Source organism: Gossypium raimondii, chromosome 10, assembly GCF_025698545.1.
Source record: "Gossypium raimondii isolate GPD5lz chromosome 10, ASM2569854v1, whole genome shotgun sequence".
Classification (NCBI taxonomy): Eukaryota; Viridiplantae; Streptophyta; class Magnoliopsida; order Malvales; family Malvaceae; genus Gossypium; species Gossypium raimondii.
This window is the reverse complement of record NC_068574.1, coordinates 2864913-2883849: the sequence shown is the minus strand read 5'-3', so window position 1 is coordinate 2883849 and position 18937 is coordinate 2864913. Positions and strand designations below refer to the sequence as shown.

General features: G+C 30.4%; 2 protein-coding genes across 2 annotated transcripts; both read right to left on the bottom strand.

Moving 5' to 3' along the window:
* Positions 1–2507: 2507 nt before the first annotated feature.
* On the bottom strand, positions 2508–3896 carry LOC105778591 (protein DOG1-like 4). Its single transcript, XM_012602313.2, has one exon. It carries the CDS (start codon positions 3545–3547, stop codon positions 2786–2788), a length of 762 nt encoding a protein of 253 aa, XP_012457767.1. The 5' UTR covers positions 3548–3896; the 3' UTR covers positions 2508–2785.
* A 5941-nt stretch (positions 3897–9837) lies between these two features.
* On the bottom strand, positions 9838–11757 carry LOC105777496 (CBL-interacting serine/threonine-protein kinase 12). Its single transcript, XM_012600805.2, has one exon. The coding sequence runs from the start codon at positions 11571–11573 to the stop codon at positions 10137–10139; it is 1437 nt and encodes a 478-aa protein (XP_012456259.1). The 5' UTR covers positions 11574–11757; the 3' UTR covers positions 9838–10136.
* Between the last annotated feature and the right edge of the window lie 7180 nt (positions 11758–18937).

Below are 18937 nucleotides of genomic sequence, written 5' to 3'. Positions count from 1 at the left end.
TTTAGCGGCGTTTTCCGTCCAAACGCCACAAAATATGCCGCTAAAAGTCTGTTTTGGTGTAGTGCCTACATAAGCAAAGGGACAAAACAAAATCAAAGATAAGATAATCAATATATATGAGGTGACTCTCAAACATATTAGATTTAATCAAAAGTTAGCTAGAGGATTCAGTCGACACAGACTCAATCCAAATGGTCAAGAAGAAAGTCTTGCTGAGAAGAGAATTATATTAAAGTCAAGCTGCCATCCAACGACAATGGATGGAATTTGGTGAGTTTCTCTATTAGGGCTTCTATATCAGTGGAGTTTCAGGCCATTTCAAGGAAAAATAAATCGTAAAGTTGAAAGAGGAGGGAAAAAGCTTTGGTTTGGTGTGTTTCTTCGCTAGAGGAGGAGGTTGAATGGTGGCAATATTACTAGTTATTGGAATACAACTATGAAGGGGTCCTTAGAACCCTAAAACTTTCAGATAGATCAATGACCAACTTGTAACTTTTGAAATTGAGTGACCAAATTGTAAAATTACTAATAGTTGAGTGACTTTGGATGTAGTTTACCCTATGATGAACAGTGACTTAACGACCACATCAAACTTTTGTTACCAATTTAACAAACCAATGACTAAAAATGATAACATTTGAATATTTCAATGACTTAAATGATAATGTTCTTATCAATTCTTATGTGTAGTTTAACCCACTAAAATTTTACGTGTAGTGTAACCCACTAAAATTTTACGTCCTTATCAATTCTTTCCCTCTAATAAAAAAACAACTCGTCATCGAGTTAAGTTTATCTCTTTCAAGGTAGTCAATACCGTACTGATGAATGTATCATTTTTATCTCACTACCAGTATGTATAGATACCAGTGTGATTTGATGCATCATTTTGAATTTTTTGATGTTTTTAATTTTTTTATATACACTTATAGTGTAATTTTAGTAATAATTTATATACATACATTCATATAAATATATTTAGATGCAAATATAAGTTTTAACTTTATTAATTAGGAGAAATAATTTAGTTTAAAAATTATATTTTAATTTTAAATGTAATTTGAGAAAAATTAAAATAATTAAGATTTAAAGAACTAAAAGTTGTTTAAAATATCAAAATTTGTACAAATCAGTTTTGACTAGACCAATATGCACAAATATAATTTATTATTGGTCTAAGCACAAACACACCAAAATTTTAATTAAAACATAACTTAAATTATTAGTACCGATATAAAATCGAAATAATACGTACAACCGATATACACTAATACCAATATGGACTATCAAGCTTTGTTTTTTTTTTTTCAATAAACCATCACCTTTTATTGTTAAAATTTCATTCTCCTTTTGATCTCGTCCTATAATGCAATAGGTTTGATAAGCTTAATTTCTCCATAGATATATGCATCTTTTGTTGTTATATAAAGTACTTTGAAATAAGATATATACCATTAAAGTTTTGTGTTATTTATAATATATACATGTACATATATAATATGTATATATAATGAAAAGGGGAAATTTTACAATATAAAATTGAAGAGATATTTTGTTATGATACTAATTATTATCAACCCAGTGACTCGCTAGTCCGTCGGGTCTTGACTCGCATTCTGTATAAGTTCGTACATTTGTAGTATGGGCAAGCCCAATATGAGAGCGTGTAATATGTAATATAAGTTCGTCTACATATTATACGAACCCTGTGTATGCGAACCCACTTTAAGTATACACGTGTTAACCGTAAGATAGGGTACGTGTCATCATGCATGAAAACCTACTTAGCATATGTCATATCCATGAACATTGACTGTATCATATAAATATACAAAATTAACCCATCTGAGAGGATATACAAAAAAAAAACACTCAACATATTTATATTTAAATTGAGATAATTATTTATAAACCTTTTTAAAAAAATAGAAAAAATAGTCTTAAAAGTAACACACCTCTTGATATTATACATAAATCAGAACTAAGCTCAATTCTTTAAATGCATTTTGATTTAAAACAATTGCAAATAGTTTGTACAACACTTTCCAACAATGCTCTTCTGGATTAGATCGTATACCGATTGCATTATCAAGTATCAAGTTATAAAAATTACCATCAAAATAACATTGACACCTCATTGCCGGAAGGGATTGATTTGGAAAAGCATTTAACAAAGGAATCTACTCTGCTCATTCATACTATTCCTATATTTGGCTAAGGTGAGGTATATGCTAAATGGGTGTGGGTTGAATTAGCTTAGCCATAGTACAGAAGCTTGTGTTTTTTTGCATGCCTTGGAATAGCTTTTTGGATTATCCGATGTTTTCATGTCGTCTTAGCCTAAAATGCCATGAATTTTGCTTCACCGGTTCTTACATTCGATGTAATCTAGATATCTTTTTTTTTTTCTGCTTTAACCAATTTTGAGGTTATATCAGTTTCAGGCTTGTCGGCAAATTGACATGCAGCTCTAAAAAGGAACACTTCAATCTCTAACAACGTGTCAATAGATCCAACACATACATATATATATATATGTATATTTGTTGTTCAAGTTTTATGCAAATTGAAAAATGCGAAAAAGAAGGAGCAAAATTTAAAGCTGTGAGACTGACAAACCAGACAGACTCTAAAGAAAAAAAAAAACCAACATTTCAACCTCGATGTAACGAGTAAAATCACCTACATCTGGTTACATGTGAACCTATATTAACACTGCTAGTATGGCGCATGCATTTAGCTCTGCCTACTTTGTCTGCCGCCGGCCATGCTCGATGTTGGAGCCTTAAAAAATGACATTGTTGTGTAGTTCTCCTAATATTATCGGATTCGAACCCTTTTGGTTATCCCTGTTTTGGCCCCATTTCCTGATCTGAATCTGAAGCATGCAGATCCCAGCCAAGAAATCCAGTGACTGTGATGGATTCAAAACATCCAAAACACCTTTCAAGGCCTTGAGTCTCACACAATCGGCCGCTTTCATCACCCTTTCTAGCCCTGCAAGTACACCCTTCAGCGCCACTTCAACTAAACCCTCCACCTGATGATTCCCCACCACCACCACCAGCTCCTCATTCCTTATCCGCCTCGCCGTACGAACCAACTCAACCACTTTCCGATCAGCCATTGCCACTTGTTGCCTCTCCATTTCCCTTTCCACTTTCTCTTCTTCCAACTTTATCTTCACCCTCAACTGTTCTATCTTTCTCACTTGCTCCTCCGTCAACTCAGCCACACTCTTCCTCCTCATTGACTCAACTACACCGAATATCATAGACGGTTTCCAACCGGTTAACCATGAACAAGCATTCTCTAACTTACTTAACCAAACCGGACAATAAAACACAAGCACATCTTCATGTGCAGCTGCCCATTTAACAGTGTAATATTCTTTATAATGAGCAGTCAGTTTCGAAACCAAAGTTTGATGCTCACTTTCACTTAAACCTTCCCTAGACACCCTTACTAACTGCTGTAAATACCCATCAAGTTGACATATCCACTTATCAAAAAACTCCGAGAACCGTTCACCGACCGGACTCGTCATTTCTAATAGAGATGATAATAGTATAATACAAACTCAAAGTGACAGTAAAAAAACACAGATGGCTAATGGTATAAGAAGGGGGGTGACATGGGTGGACTGTGTGTCAATTTACACTGAGCTTTTTAAAAAACTAATAATGGGGGTGGGATTCAATTCAAGCTTTGACTAAGGCAGCTTGAAGGGGGGTTGAAGAGTCATGCATGCGTATCACCAGCTGGTGCTGATGTTGTTGTGTGGATAAACGTGTCGACATGGGAAACAATCTTGGTTCAACGTGGAACTCATTCACGCTTGTTTTCACCCTCCCCCTTCACATTTTTGCATACGGGCTTTTTTTTCTTTCTTTTTTTTGGTGCTTAGATGAGAAAAATCTTGTTTATCACCAGCTAGCATTGTTTGTTTGTTTGTTTTTCCTTTTTTGGTGCTTACATGCTTGGTTTCTGGAAACGAGGAAATCATTTCTCCATGCCAAAACACGTTCATCTACCAATTGCTTCACCATTTTTTTCAAGCATTTTTATTTTTATTATAAGAAAAATGGCGTTAATTAATGGGTGAGTTTACTGTGATTATATTAATTGTTTCCTTTAATTTTAAAAGACATACAAAATAAAATAATTTATATTTGTTTTAATTTTAAAAGACATATAAAATAAAATAATTTATATTTGTATAATTTTATATCATCATTTATTCATTGATATTGTATCAATTATATTAATAGACCAAATACTGAAAAATATATATCATTTTTTTTGTTTTCCTTTTTAAATTGCAGGTTTAGTCTCGTAAACCCTAGACTTTAGTTAACTTTTTTGCTTTAAATACGCCTAAGTTAATCTAACCTTTACAAAGTGAGAATTCTTACAGAATTTCTTTAAGACACTGAAATATATTGAAAGCAAACTTAAAAAAAAAAGGGGTAAACTACACCCATGGTCACTTTTGTTTACCTTAGGTTACGTTTTAGTCACTTATGTTTGAAATGTTACGTTTTAGTCATTTACGTTATCATGTTGTAACATTTTAGTCATTGAGCCGTTAATAAATCGTTAATGGTGTAATGTGAAGTGATGTGCACGTTAAATCATCATTTCAAACAAAATTTTAGGTTAAATTATACAATTGATCCCCATATTTTTTTTCGTTTTAAGTAATTTAATTTTTTTTTCTTTTATGTTCTTTAAACTTTCTTCTTTTTTTCCATTCTCTTTTGTTTCTCCCTCTGTTTTCATATCTTTCTCATTTCTTTTAATATATTAGGAAGTCGAATTGGCAGTGAAAAAAAAAGTAGGAAGTCGACTATCATCATTTGCCTATAACCAAAACCCATAACCAAAACCCATAAACTCATACCATGCTTCTTTCTTCACTACCAATTCGACTTCCTGGTATGTTAAAAGAAATAAAGAAGGTAGGAAAACAGAGCGAGAAGCAGAAGAGAATGGAAAATAAAGAAAGAAAGTTAAAAGAACATAAAAGAATTAAATTGCTCAAAACGAAAAATTATGGGGACCGATTGTACAATTTAACCCGAAGTTTTGTTTGAAATGATAATTTAACGTACACGTCACTACCATTACACCATTAACGACAATTAACGGCTCGTTGACTAAAATGTTACAACACAATAACGTAAGTGACTAAAACGTAACATTTCAAACATAAGTGACTGAAATGTAACCTAAGGTAAACAAAAGTAACCATGGGTGTAGTTTACCCAAAAAAAAAAGAGCAACGAAGAATAGAAAAGTCAAAAGAGAGATAACACACACCAACTGTTTGGATAAATAACTATGAATGGAATGAATGAATTGATTACAAATGAAGGGAGAGGTCTCTATTTATAATTGAGCTCCCCCAGAACCAACAGTACAGATTGAGTTACAGCGATAGTCGGGATTAGAGCTTATCTACAATTGAGAGTCGCAAGTGATTTAAACTCTATACAATTTTAGGATTTACACTATTTATCCTGGTAACTCTAGTTTTACTGGAGTATTTCACCGAACTACCAAGGCTTCAAATAGATAGGCTTTTCCACTGGTTCCACGAATCGAATCAGTTCATGTGAGTCAAATGAACCTAATTTAATAAATTGACTTCTAAAAAACGCTCTGTGCACAATAACCACGAGCTTTAATCTGCTACTTATGACATTAAGATTCAAAACTCGAAAAACACAATAAGGGAGCCACAAACATTTGTTTCCACTTGAGGCATGCTTGGCATGAAAAATATTTTAGACTTTTTTTTTATTTGAATATAGAAAATAAAATATTTATTAAACCACGTAACTCTAAAATTATTTTTAAATATATATCTTAATACTCGAATTATTTTCTAAATATCAAGAGAAAATTATTTATGTACATTACTGAAAAGCTCAATCCTTGTGTGTTGTTAAATCTTCATAAAATCTACGTGATGTTATTATTTATTGATTCAAATAACTTATTAATAAAAGGAATTCGACACTCATAGATATCGAGATCCTCTTTTATAAATATCACATTCAATTTTTTTATTTTCACCAAAATTCCTCGTCACAAAACTTTTCAAACTCTCTCATTTTACGAAAAGAAAAAAATCTAGATTTTATATTTATTTTACTTTAATGTTTCAAGAATATATATATATATATATATATATATATGTTTCTCATGAGTGTAAAATAAAAAAAGGTAGCTATTTACTTCCTTGGCGGTCAATATAAGCAATTTTGCATACCTTGACTGTATGTTCGGTTGTCTTGAAATTAGATACAAATTAGAGATACATGAAATGAACTAAATTGTCAAACTTTTCTAGTATCAACACACTTTCGATCAATTGAAGAATGTAAGCTCTAACGTGATATTAAATATTGTGAGAAGGTGGATTTTTTTAGAGATACTCGAAATACTTGTTCAACCATATTAACCTAATCCAAATCCCACCGAAGTTGATCTTATAGTTGATACCTATTTCAAATGCTGCAACAAACACCTCTGCTAGATTGCACTTAGAAATTCTCATTAATGGATGCTCATTAACTGGAAGGTTTGTCAATAACGCCACATCATTCAACATATAGGAGATAAAACGTATGGGTCTCTTTGATAATGAATGATCAACTGGTGACGTTATGTTACTTTCATAGCCATTGAAGAATACTCCAATATTGTTGCATTCTGAGCGATATATCCTTTCGATCTCAACAGACGGACAGTTTTACTGGAATGCTTCAAAATTTGAATTTAGAAAAAAAATATATTGGGTATGTAGGATATTATAGAAGAAACATTAAGGTTTTCTATGAAAAATAAACAAGTGAGATATTATATTTTGTAAATTTTAAAGTTAAAGTTTTTAATAGTTTTTTTTTTTAATTTACAAAGGACCTCGTTAGCCATGGATATCAAAATCTCATAAGAAAATATATTTTGAGAGGTGAATTTTCATGAGCACCAAGGGGGCCTTCCCCTCTCCCAAAATTTTGAAAAAGTGTTGTTAGGTCCTTCAAAATTTATAAAAAATTTAATTAGGTCCCTAAAATTTTATAAATTATCATTAAACCTCTTAAAAAATTTTAATCTTAACTATCCTTTCAAAAAAAATTTAAATTTCTTATTAAGCCCTTCAATTTTAAAAGAAATTAATTGAACTTCTTAAAATTTTTAAAAATTCTTATTAAGTCATCCAAAAGTTTTAGGATTTTAATTATATCCCAAAAATTAACATCAAGATCCGTCACTGCTTGTAAACTTACCTATTTTGATATTTTCTCATGTTAGATTTAAAAAAACTTTATAGTAAAAGCAAAATACAATGAGTGTAAAGATAGACGTGGCACTTGGCAAAGACTGGCAATTTTATTTTAACCATGTTTGCATGGGGTCGGGCACGTGGGGTGTGTGAGTTGTTCTTGTGGGTGAGTCATAGTGTTATTTTCCACGTGTCTGTGCATATTTAATAATAATATATTTTTAGAGAAAACACCCACACCCACACACATACACATACACATACACATACACGTACACACAATACATGAATTACCATCTAATAACCTTTACTATGTTTGATATCAGAGGTTGGTCCAATTTCATTGATTTGAAAGTTCAAATTAATCAAACTTCAACGAAAACAACCCATGTGATGTGATATTCAAATAAACATGTACCGTCTAAAACGGTTGAAAATTTCCAATCACATATAATATCTTACCTATTATGCTACCTCAACATTACCACACGTACAAAATGATATAATTTGACCCACAAAATTGGTCCACCTATATCCTTAAAAGAATCCAAATATGAAAGTGATTATAACATTTTATATTCTTCACAAATTTAAAATTAATTTTATATTTTTATTTTTAAAATTTTATTTTCTTATTGTAATGAGCTTGAATTTAACAATGTTAAATTTTAAAATCTGAAAAGCAAATAAGTTAAATTTCTAAAATAGAAGTACATGACTAAATTTCAAATTTATAAGAAATCCAGGAAGTTATGACATATTTTAACCAATATAAAATTTATCGATCTAATTCACTCGAACTGTTTTTCAAGGACTAAAAAATTTGATACTTCTTAAATAAGATTTTAAGTTTGAATTTATGGATAAAGGACCAGTTTGGTATTACTTCTAGGAAGTACTTTTGGGACAAAAGTATTCCTAAACACGCTGCTATTTGAGAGAAAAAAATATTTTCCCCAAATTAAAAATTGATTCAAAAGTACTTTTTTTAGAAACTGAAAATTTTAACTTCCCTAAATTTTTTTTTTCCCAAATATACTTATAAAAACAACAACTTACAAAATTCAACCTAATTCCAACTTGGATTATTAACCGCCCAATGTAATTAGCAAACACAAATGTAAGAAAATATAAAAATATTCGAAAAGAACCGGAAAGTTAAAATGTTATAATACTACAAGTAAGCACAAGCTATATCTATAACGAATCTTGGGCTCCTCTCCAAGTGAGTATTGATTGATACAGGGAATCACTTTGGTTGTCATATAATGGAAGCCGTTAGCCATTTCCACAATTGGTAACCACATTGGCAAATATTGCTTTAAAACAAGAAATTTTCAGAAACAGAACAAAACCCCCAACATGTGCAAACTATTTTGTTTTGCTCTTTATGAGGTTTTCTACAGTTTGACCAGTTATTAGAGTCAGAATTTTTGCAAGGCAAAGGACCAGACAAAAAAAGGGGTTTATTTCAATCACAGGGTTTGTATTTTGTAATATTGACAACACAGGACCGCAATCGTTAATGTCACAACAATGTGTTGTATAATTGTCTAATCCCAACAAAATCCTGTGGCTTATCCGAACGGAGTTGTCATCAACGAACCATGAATTAGATGTTCTAAAAAGTATATTTGGTTCAGTCATTATCTATGAGCTCTCCTTTCAATCATCTTCGGCTTGTATAATAACAACACGCCATTAGACATCCATTTGGAGCTTTACAATTGATGTTTGCGGGATTTGGCAAGAAACGCAGTGTCTGATAATTGTATAAAGATGTTTACTCATTTTCATCAAATGTTTATACAGATGAGATACATAACTTGCAAGTGACCATAATCATTCATGTCTTGATTGATAACTTAGTGTATTAATATAAGAAAAAGCTTAATTATTACATAACTATTAAAATGATTTGTCATAAATAAAAAACCATTGGTATAAAATTACACTTGGAATTAGAAAGTCGAGTAAAACTGTAAAAATATAAATAATAATACAACCTTCAAAATGGTCAAAGCAAGCCATACGCAAGTGGCTAAAAATTAGCTAGTGGAAATAGTTTATACTATACTCGTACCAAATAGGATTTTAATTTTGGCTAGCATTTGTCTCAATGCCAACAAGATTAAAATATAGTCCCCTACTTTAAATCCAGACTTCAAATTCTTAGAAATAAAAATAAAAAGATAAAATTCCAAGGAACTGCAGCATATTTTAACCTACTAACAAATATAGGTTCCCTTCCTTGCACACAAATTTTCATCATACTTTTACATCATCCAAGACTTTGAAAAACTTAGAAGGTCAGAATAAGTTCATATCACAAATTAGACCATCAGAAGGTAAAAACTGGAAAGTGTGAACTCATTTATATCAGCAGCAAATACTAAACTCAGCTGGTTACAATTTGAGATTAAGGCTTTTTGAACATGCTTGCCATAATTGCAAATGATACTGCTTCAAAATCAAACAGAAAATTGCATAGAAATTCTCATGCTTTATGCTAATGCAAGCTTCAAAGACCATAAAAGTACAAATATATCAATATATCATAGAGATTCATTTCACAATAAAGTTGATGGGAATGTACAAGCCAGAAACCAAATTGCCAAGATTAGTAGAAATCTGTATTCAATTTCTCTGTATTCTACTATGTCCATCTCGATACAACAACAAATCATATATATATATATATATATATTAAGTCATCTAAGTAGCACAACAAAAACGAGAACATATACGAAAGATGAACAAAAAAGCAACTCTTTATGATACACAAGAAGAAAAAAGAGAAAAAAAGCGTACCCTTTATATTTCCCTTCTTCCCCTTTCTCTTCTATTCAGTATCCGAAGGTAAATATGATGATGAAGTAGCAAGTGAAGCTGCTGCAGAAGATTGTGATTCCTCAACCATTAATTTCTTTAACCCGGGTTTCAATTCCCTGTTACAAAAATCCTCATACTCTCCTCGTTCCCCTCCTTTCTTCTTCACTTCCACAACGACTAATGAAGGGGTTAATTCGAATATCTCAGCAGCAATCGATAATGGACCTTTAGCTCCTTCTCTAGAACCCTCCAAGCTCACTCTACAATCCTTTTTCCTCACTGTAAAGCTAACAACCTTGGCTATCTCCTCCAATTTCGATATGATTGTCGAAACCGGTGCCCCTGAAACGAACCGGGAACCTTCTTCTCCTTCCTCGAACAACCCGGATAGGTTGAACCCTGGGGAGAAAGAAATAAGGTCGAACGCGTTTAAACTAGCTGGCCTTGGCAATGTGCCAACTCGTTTCCTCGTTTCCAACTCTGTTTCTGACTCAGACATTGATGATTGGTCTGAACATGACCCAACATCATTATCATCGTCTTCGACACTGCATAACTTATCATCTTCGATGTAGAACTTAATATGTTTAAACCCCTTTTTGAACCAACGTTTCTCCATGATTTCTGGAATCGTAATTCTTGTTTCCGGGTTGGTGTCTAGGAGTTTGGTGAGTAACCGAATTAACTCGGGTGAAAACCATCTCGGACACCTAAACTCACCCTTGTAAATCTTCTTGTACATAGCCATAATGTTCTGATCTTGAAATGGTAAATACCCTGCCATTAGAACAAATAAAACCACCCCACAAGACCAGATATCTACTTTCGCCGCATCGTATCCTTTCCTCGCCAAAACTTCCGGCGCAACATAAGCCGGGGTTCCACAAAACGTGTGAAACAAACCGTCTTGCCGGATCTGATCCGATACAGCACTCAACCCGAAATCAGAGACTTTCAAATCCCCATTTTCATCGAGAAGTAGATTTTCAGGTTTCAGGTCACGGTGGTAAACGCCACGCGCGTGGCAAAAATGAACGGCCGAGATTAATTGCTGGAAATACTTCCTAGCAACATCTTCTTTTAATCGCCCTTTAGCCACTTTATTGAACAGTTCACCACCACGAACGTATTCCATAACGAAGTAGATCTTGGACTTAGTAGCCATGACTTCGAATAATTGCACAATGTTCGGGTGGCGAACGCGGCGGAGAATAGAGATTTCGCGCTTGATGTGAGCGATTAAACCACTCTTGAGAATCTTTTCCTTGTCGATCACTTTGATGGCTACGTTATCACCGGATTTGACGTTACGAGCGTGGTAGACTTTAGCGAAAGTGCCATGGCCGAGGAGCTTGCCGACCTCGTAGCGTCCTAAGAGAAGAGTTTGGCCATTGTTGGCGTCTTTCTTTGATGAGGTTGCGGCGTTGGACTTGGAGGTGGAATCCATTATCGTAGATGATTAGGGTTTTCGCTAATTTGAGAGAAAAATGGGAAATTTGATTGATTATTGATTGGCCATTAGAAGGCCTGAAGGGGCTTTTTGTTGCTGTTGTTCTTGTGTGTATAGGTGTCCTTTGTTGAGAGGGTAAGTGAGTAGCTTAAAGAAATTGAATTTGTTACCTGGTTAGGGAAAGCAGATGCTTTTATTTTGGAAGGGAATATACTGTCTGCATTTATATATATATAATATTTTATTAGTTTTATTCAAAAAGTTAAAAAAAAATCACATTTTCCATAAAAAAATCATATATTAATTTAGAGATCACAACGGCCGAATATCTATAATTGTTTTAATTATTGGAGTTTTAATTTTTTTGAAAATTTAATTTCCTTTATATATACTATTTAAAAGTATTTTATTAGGTTGTCACTATCTGTCGAATCACTAATTTAATTAAAATTTACAATAATATCCATGTGTAATTAAAATAAATTATAACATAAATCAATTAAAATATACATATAGTAAGATTTGATCCTGTAATAAATGAGGTCTTTTATACATTTTATTTTAATATGCACAAACTTATTATCTCCATTAATTATATATATTAATAATGTTGTTAATTTAGTTAATGTCATAAGTAAACTCGACACTAACTCATCATTGTTGACAAAACCATGATAACTAATTGTAGCGCATTTAGTATTATTTATCTAATGTATTTATGTATTTGAATTTTATTTTACTCACAATTTAATTTTTATTTTAATATTGTACATCTTTCATGTGTTATTATGATTAATTAGTTTCAAACCATATCTTATTTTTAAACTTCTAAATATGTGGTTTCGCATGCATACGCTTGTTATCTATAAATTATTCAAGTTTTTTATCTTAATTAAATTAAATATTATTGTTTGTGTTAGATTTATCTAAAATTTGAATTTGTTTATTATCTACAAATTATCCAAGTATTACCATCTAAATTCAAATTGAATGAGATACTATTATCTTAAACAAAATCAATTTCAAAAATATCTAAATTGACAAAATTTTAAATTTGAATCCGCTAAAATTATTTTTATATAATTAAAATTATAAGTATTTTTAATAAGCTAATTAGATATCTATATTGAAATATTGTTGACAATATAACTAAATTCGATTTAAAGATCATGAATATCGCATATATATCTGAAAATTCCTTTGAAACAAAATAGGAGAAAAAACAAGATAGTTATTATGGTAAACTTGATTTCATAATTTACTTATTTAAGGAATAAGATTTATTATCTTGGTGTTTTTAAAATATATATAATTAGAATTTTCATATATATTTTAAGACTTTTATTTTATTTTGTTAAATTTTGAGAGGGACCAACTTATACAATTTCAAAACTATCAATAATCAAAGGGTATTTACATCAATTTATTTTTCGAGTTCTAAATTATCCGATTTGTAAAATTCAACTTCAATTTAACTCAAACACTTAATTACTTATTAAAATTAATTTGAAAAATCAAATAAAAGTAACTCAAATTAGATCAAATTAAACTCATCCATCTAAATCTACATTAATTATAGATTTATAATATATAATAATTTTAAAATTCAAATCTAAATATTTATCCCCATTCATTTTGTAAACAAATATAGATTTTTTAGTTTAAAATTTTCTTATTTATTTATTTATTTCACTGCCACCGCTTGAATTATGGAAATTAATAAAAATATTTAAAGGTTTTATTTTAACATTATATTCTCCAGGGTGGCTAGGGGCTGAAAGGGCCCGCCTTACAAAATATTTTCTATTTAAGTATTTTAAAATTTTAAATTTATAAAATAAAATTACATTTTAAAATAATAAAATTTAATTTAATATTTTAAAATTATTAAAATTTTATTATCGTAAAAATTATAATTCAATTTCTACTCTTTAAAAATATTTTCGGATTTCCGCCATGATAGTTTCTCGCATAAACTCTAAAAAGAAAACATGGAATGCAAAGTCAATACAAAGTGCCAACAAAATATGCTCTATATTCCTTTTTCTTTTTTACTCTCTTTTAGCCATTTATTTATACGAATACGTAAAGAAATTGAATGAATTGTGTTAGGGGTGTAATGATATTTTTATGGAAAATAACTTTTGTGTTTTTCACACCACATTCTTTTCAAAAAAGCAAAGCAAGATTTAGAGCCGAAATCTCAATTTTTTGTTTAGGAGGGTCGAATTAAATTGTTTATTTATGATGGTGAAATATAATTTTATTATTTTAGTAATTTATATTTTTGTAATTTTTGAATGATTAAATTATTTTTTTATTATAGGAGTCGAGGTGTAATTTTATCATATGTTAATTTAAAATTCTAGAAATTTTAAAAGGCTAAAAAAAATCTCATTTTGGGAGGGCCGGAGCCCTCGGGTAGATTCGACTAGATAAAATATTTTTCAAATTAATTTAAATAAGTAATTCAGATTAGTTTTTTTTAGTTTGAGTGGAGTTGAATTTTTATAACTCTTGAAAACAGATAAATTGCTGTAAATACCTTTTAGATCCTGTTATTTTAAAAAATTCAAATTGATCCCTCTCAAAAATTATGAAAAAAAATTAGTAAAAAATTTAAAAACTTTTAAATTATAAAAAATTACTAAATTTTATAGCTTAAACAAGTAATTTACAAAATCAAGTTTTATCCTGTTAAAGCATATTGTTTTTTTTCTCTTATTTTGCTTTGAAATACATATGATATCAAATTTACGTGTTCTAGCTTGAAATTTAGTCATATTGTTAACAAGATTTTAATTTGGTATGTTTAAAAAGTTTAATTAATTTGAATAAATTTATTCAACTGAACTCAAATCAAATTTAATTTCATACGACTCACTTCAAAACAATTTCAAATTGACTTAATATAATAAATTATGACTCATCAACTCAACTGCTTCAAAATTTTTTAACCTTATCTCTGATAACATAAATTATGCTTTTGAAAAGAGACGTGGAAACCGAAAACCTTACCTAAGACCAAAATGTTTGGGTGGAGAATGGGTCACAAGATTCTCTCTACAATAATATTGTGTCCCTTTTTCATTATATAATGACCCTCAGTATGGAAGATGCGATAATTCGAGAGAGGATGTTTTGCATGTCATTCAGGATTGCCTTTTCTCTAACAAGGTATTGATGATAATTTACTTAATGCCTCTTTTTGCCGGGCCATTGATTGGATGAAATTCGCAATACAAAAGCTTGACAAGGAGGCTTTCACAAGGCTTTTGGTGGTCCTTTGGCAGCTTTGGAATGCTCAGAACATGGAGCTCTATCAAGGAAATGTCATGGTTCCACAAGATGCTATTTTCTAAGCTTGGACACTCCAGAAAAACTTCAGAATTCATAATCGTATTCAAGCACCCCTTTTGCCTAGAAGACCAAAGGTGGTGAAATAGGAAGCACCTATTGGTGAGCAGCTCAAGCTTTACGTTGATGCGACATAGTGAACATATGAGCAACTATGGGAGCAATCATGTGGGATGAGGATGCCATGTTCGTATGGGTTGCACGCGTCAACTTGAGGGATCTTTTGATAGGCTCTCAATCGTGACCATTGCTACTTTGGGAGCACTTTTCTAGCTAAGGAGCATGGCTTCCCCCGTATCATTTTTTAGTCCGATTGTTTTCTTAACAATCGCTCTTTAGATTTGTCATTGTTGAAACCCATAGATTGTGTGCTAGCTTTGATTCCATTATTTTCCGGGATGTTCATAAGTCCAACCGTTGGGATTATACATAAATTAGCCCGATAACATGGATTTTTATTTTAATCTGGACTATTCAGATGTTTTTCATCGATTTATATTAGAGGACAATTTAATTACTTAATGATATTTTGCTCTTTTTTGGGTACTCTTTATATATATATATATATATATTATGTCTATGTTTAAGTTTGTAATTGTCTCTCTCAACAATATCATTTTCAAAATTCGAATCTGGAGTCTCCTCTTAATAATAATTTGCCCTAATTTTACCCTAGTAAGCTTTTTTTTTCCTTTAGAAGTTTCTTTTTCTCGTAAAACACAATTTTTTTATAATTTTATTTAAAATATCAATGTGAAACGTATTATGTATGTTAATAATATGGTTTTTTTTAATTATTGTTGCGATCTGATAAGGAAAAAAAAAAGAAGAGAAATGGAAAGAGAGAGTAGAATGGGAGGAACCTACGTGGGAAAATTAAAGAAAGAGGCGGGTGAGATATAAATCGGTGACAGTTCAACAACAATTCGAGTCGACAGAACAGACACAGCGATTTCATGGTTAAAGAGTGCTGCAAGTGGGGAGAGCGTGTTATATGATTGTTGTCTATCTCACTTTATGTTGCACATTGCATTCCCAACACCCATCTCTTTTCAAACCTAATCTTCTTCCTTACCAACCTGCTGAAACAGGAATGCTCACCATTTTCCTTAATTATGCTTACGTGGATACGTGCACTACACGCTGCCATGCCATTTCCTTAATCATTTAGACTTTTGAAAATTTTTAAAATTTTAAATTAATAAAGGTAAAATTACACTTTAGTCCCCCTAAAGATGATAAAATTTTGATTTAATCCTTTAAAAATTATAAATATATAGACTATTAAAATAATGAAATTACATTTTTACTGTTGCGAAAATTAAAATTTAATTTCGACCCTTAAAAAAAAACTCCATCAATCCAATCTTTGATCAAATTTTAGCCATTCATGATTAAAAATATAGAAAATTCATGTTGCCTAATACTAATTTTCAGCCTGAAGTTTTAGGAACTATGGAATAAATACTTGAAAAATAAAGACTTTAATAAATGCTATTATATATAGAACTGGTTAAAACTATGAATTGGAATCAAGAATCAAACTATTACGGCACAAGCTATGAACTAATTAATTAAGGATTTAGAGATCAACACATTTTAATTCGTGAATATATCTAGGAGGTCTCTCTAGCAATTTAGTCTTTGTATTATTAAAACATCAAATAATGTCAAATTGGAAAAATTGGAATAAAGTTTACAATTTAAAAACATCATTTATGGTTTATTAAAGTTAAAAATTTTATGGTACCATAACTGAAAATTTTGTTTAAAATTAAACGCAATTGAAAAAATTATTTTCAAGATATTTTTATACGATAAATGTCAATTCTATTACTTTGGACTCATTTTATTATTTTTTGTAGTATAAGAAATAAATTGATTCATTTAATAATAGATAGACAAATTTGATTCAATCCCTATAATACATGGACCTAGTCTCAAGTGCTTTAACTCATTCTAATTGCACATGATGGATCTCGATACCTTCGCCATTACCAATTAAAAGCTTTATTTACTGTATAAAATTAAGGCTTAATGATAAATTTGGCCACTAACATTTACATATTTTTGTTAAAATGGCTCTAATTGTATTCTTAAGCTTTTTTTTTTTGTCATCAACCTTTGTTCTCTTTTTCAAATTATTTTTTTAACAGATTTGGTGAAAGTGCCGTTAAAAAAGTTAACCGGATGATATGGAATTTCATACGTGGAATAATTTTAATGAGATGTAATTTATTACTTAGATAACCCAATAAAATAATTACATGCTGAAAATAATAAAATAAATAAATAATTCATGACGTTAAAAATAATTCTTAATTTAAAGAAAATAAATGTAATTATCTAAAACAAGTTTCAAAATGAATGCATGCATTCAGTATTTTCGGTTTGATTAATTAATTATCTTTATGAAACATTTTAGTAAACAAACGCATGCATTCATTTTTTAATTATGTTTATTTTATTTAAATTAAGCGTTTTTTTAATTTCATGTATGATTTATTTATTTTATTATTTTTACATGTAATTATCTTATTGAGTTATCTAAGTAATAAATTACATCTCATTAAAATCTTCTACATCATCCACGTTAAATTTTTAACATACTTTCATAAAATCGCTTAAAAAAACAACAACAAAAGTTGATGACCCAAAAGACTCAAAAATACAATCGGATCATTTTGACAAAATATGTAAATATTAATGACCAAATTTAATCTCATATTTTTTTATAATTGATTATTATTTAAATACGCATGACATGTGCCGAGGTTTCAGAATGAAGCTAAGAATTTTTTAGACAACATAGCTACTCGTCTTGTTAGTTTATAAAATTTTGATTTTATAATGAAATCAATGGTTATAATCGCATAAATTGCTGTTTAATTTCTATAAAAAAATACACGTGACCAGTAAATAGACCTGTCCATGGGTCGGGTCGGGCCGGGCCCATAAAAAATTTCAGCCCGATTCCCAAGCCCGAGCCCGGCCCGGCCCATATTTATTTAAAAAAAAAACCAATGTCTTCCAAGTTCCAACGCATCAATTAAAAAAATAATTTATTTTTATTTCTCTTTTCTGCTAAAAAAACTCAATATATGAAACCCCATTTTTACGTTAAAATTTCCAAATTCCAATCAAAACAAATCCCTAATCCCCAAATTTTTGTTCTCAAATCAAATCCCTATCTTACTGGCAGTAAGATACCATTGACTTTTTCTTATACAAAATAAATATAATTAATTAAAAGTCGGAGAGGAACTCGTGAAAAAACAAATAAATAAAAGAAATGTCATTTGGTATGCTGTGAAATTAATTAAGATATTAATTTATTTAAGTTGAATAAAATCACTCAAAATAAAAGTAAATATTATATGATGTACTTTAAATTAATAATTATATTTTAGGTGGACCACATGAATAAATATAGCTGGTACTGTATTTTTTATGGTTGCACTTTATCATACGACGAGGTACATGAATAAGAAAAGTACACCTGGCGACTCTGGCATTGGGGGGCGATAAATATAAAACAGGCAGCTAACTTAGTATTAAATTTGATATTTTTTTTCGATTGAGTGTTAACTCGACTGACATAAGTGTTGTTGTTAATGTAGGAAGATGTGGGTTAGATTACATTGAAGCGTATTATCCTCTTATTTAAAGGTTGATGAGGGACTATGAGTAATTTTAGACATTGTATCAAAAAGAGTAGATATAATAAGAACCTATAATGATATTAGAATGTCCATGAGTCGGGTTGGGTTCGAGTTAGGCCCAACCAAAATCTTAGGCCCACTTGCTAGGCTTAACAAATAGGCCTAAGATCTTGTCCAAACCCGGCCTGTATATATTAAATTTTTTATATAATTTAAAAAAAAATTAATACATCAAAAATACCAAAAACATTAAAATAAATATTTTCCCACTAAATTGGAAATAAATTAAAAAATATGTATACTTAAATAACACTAAGATAAGTGCAACTTAAAAAATAAATA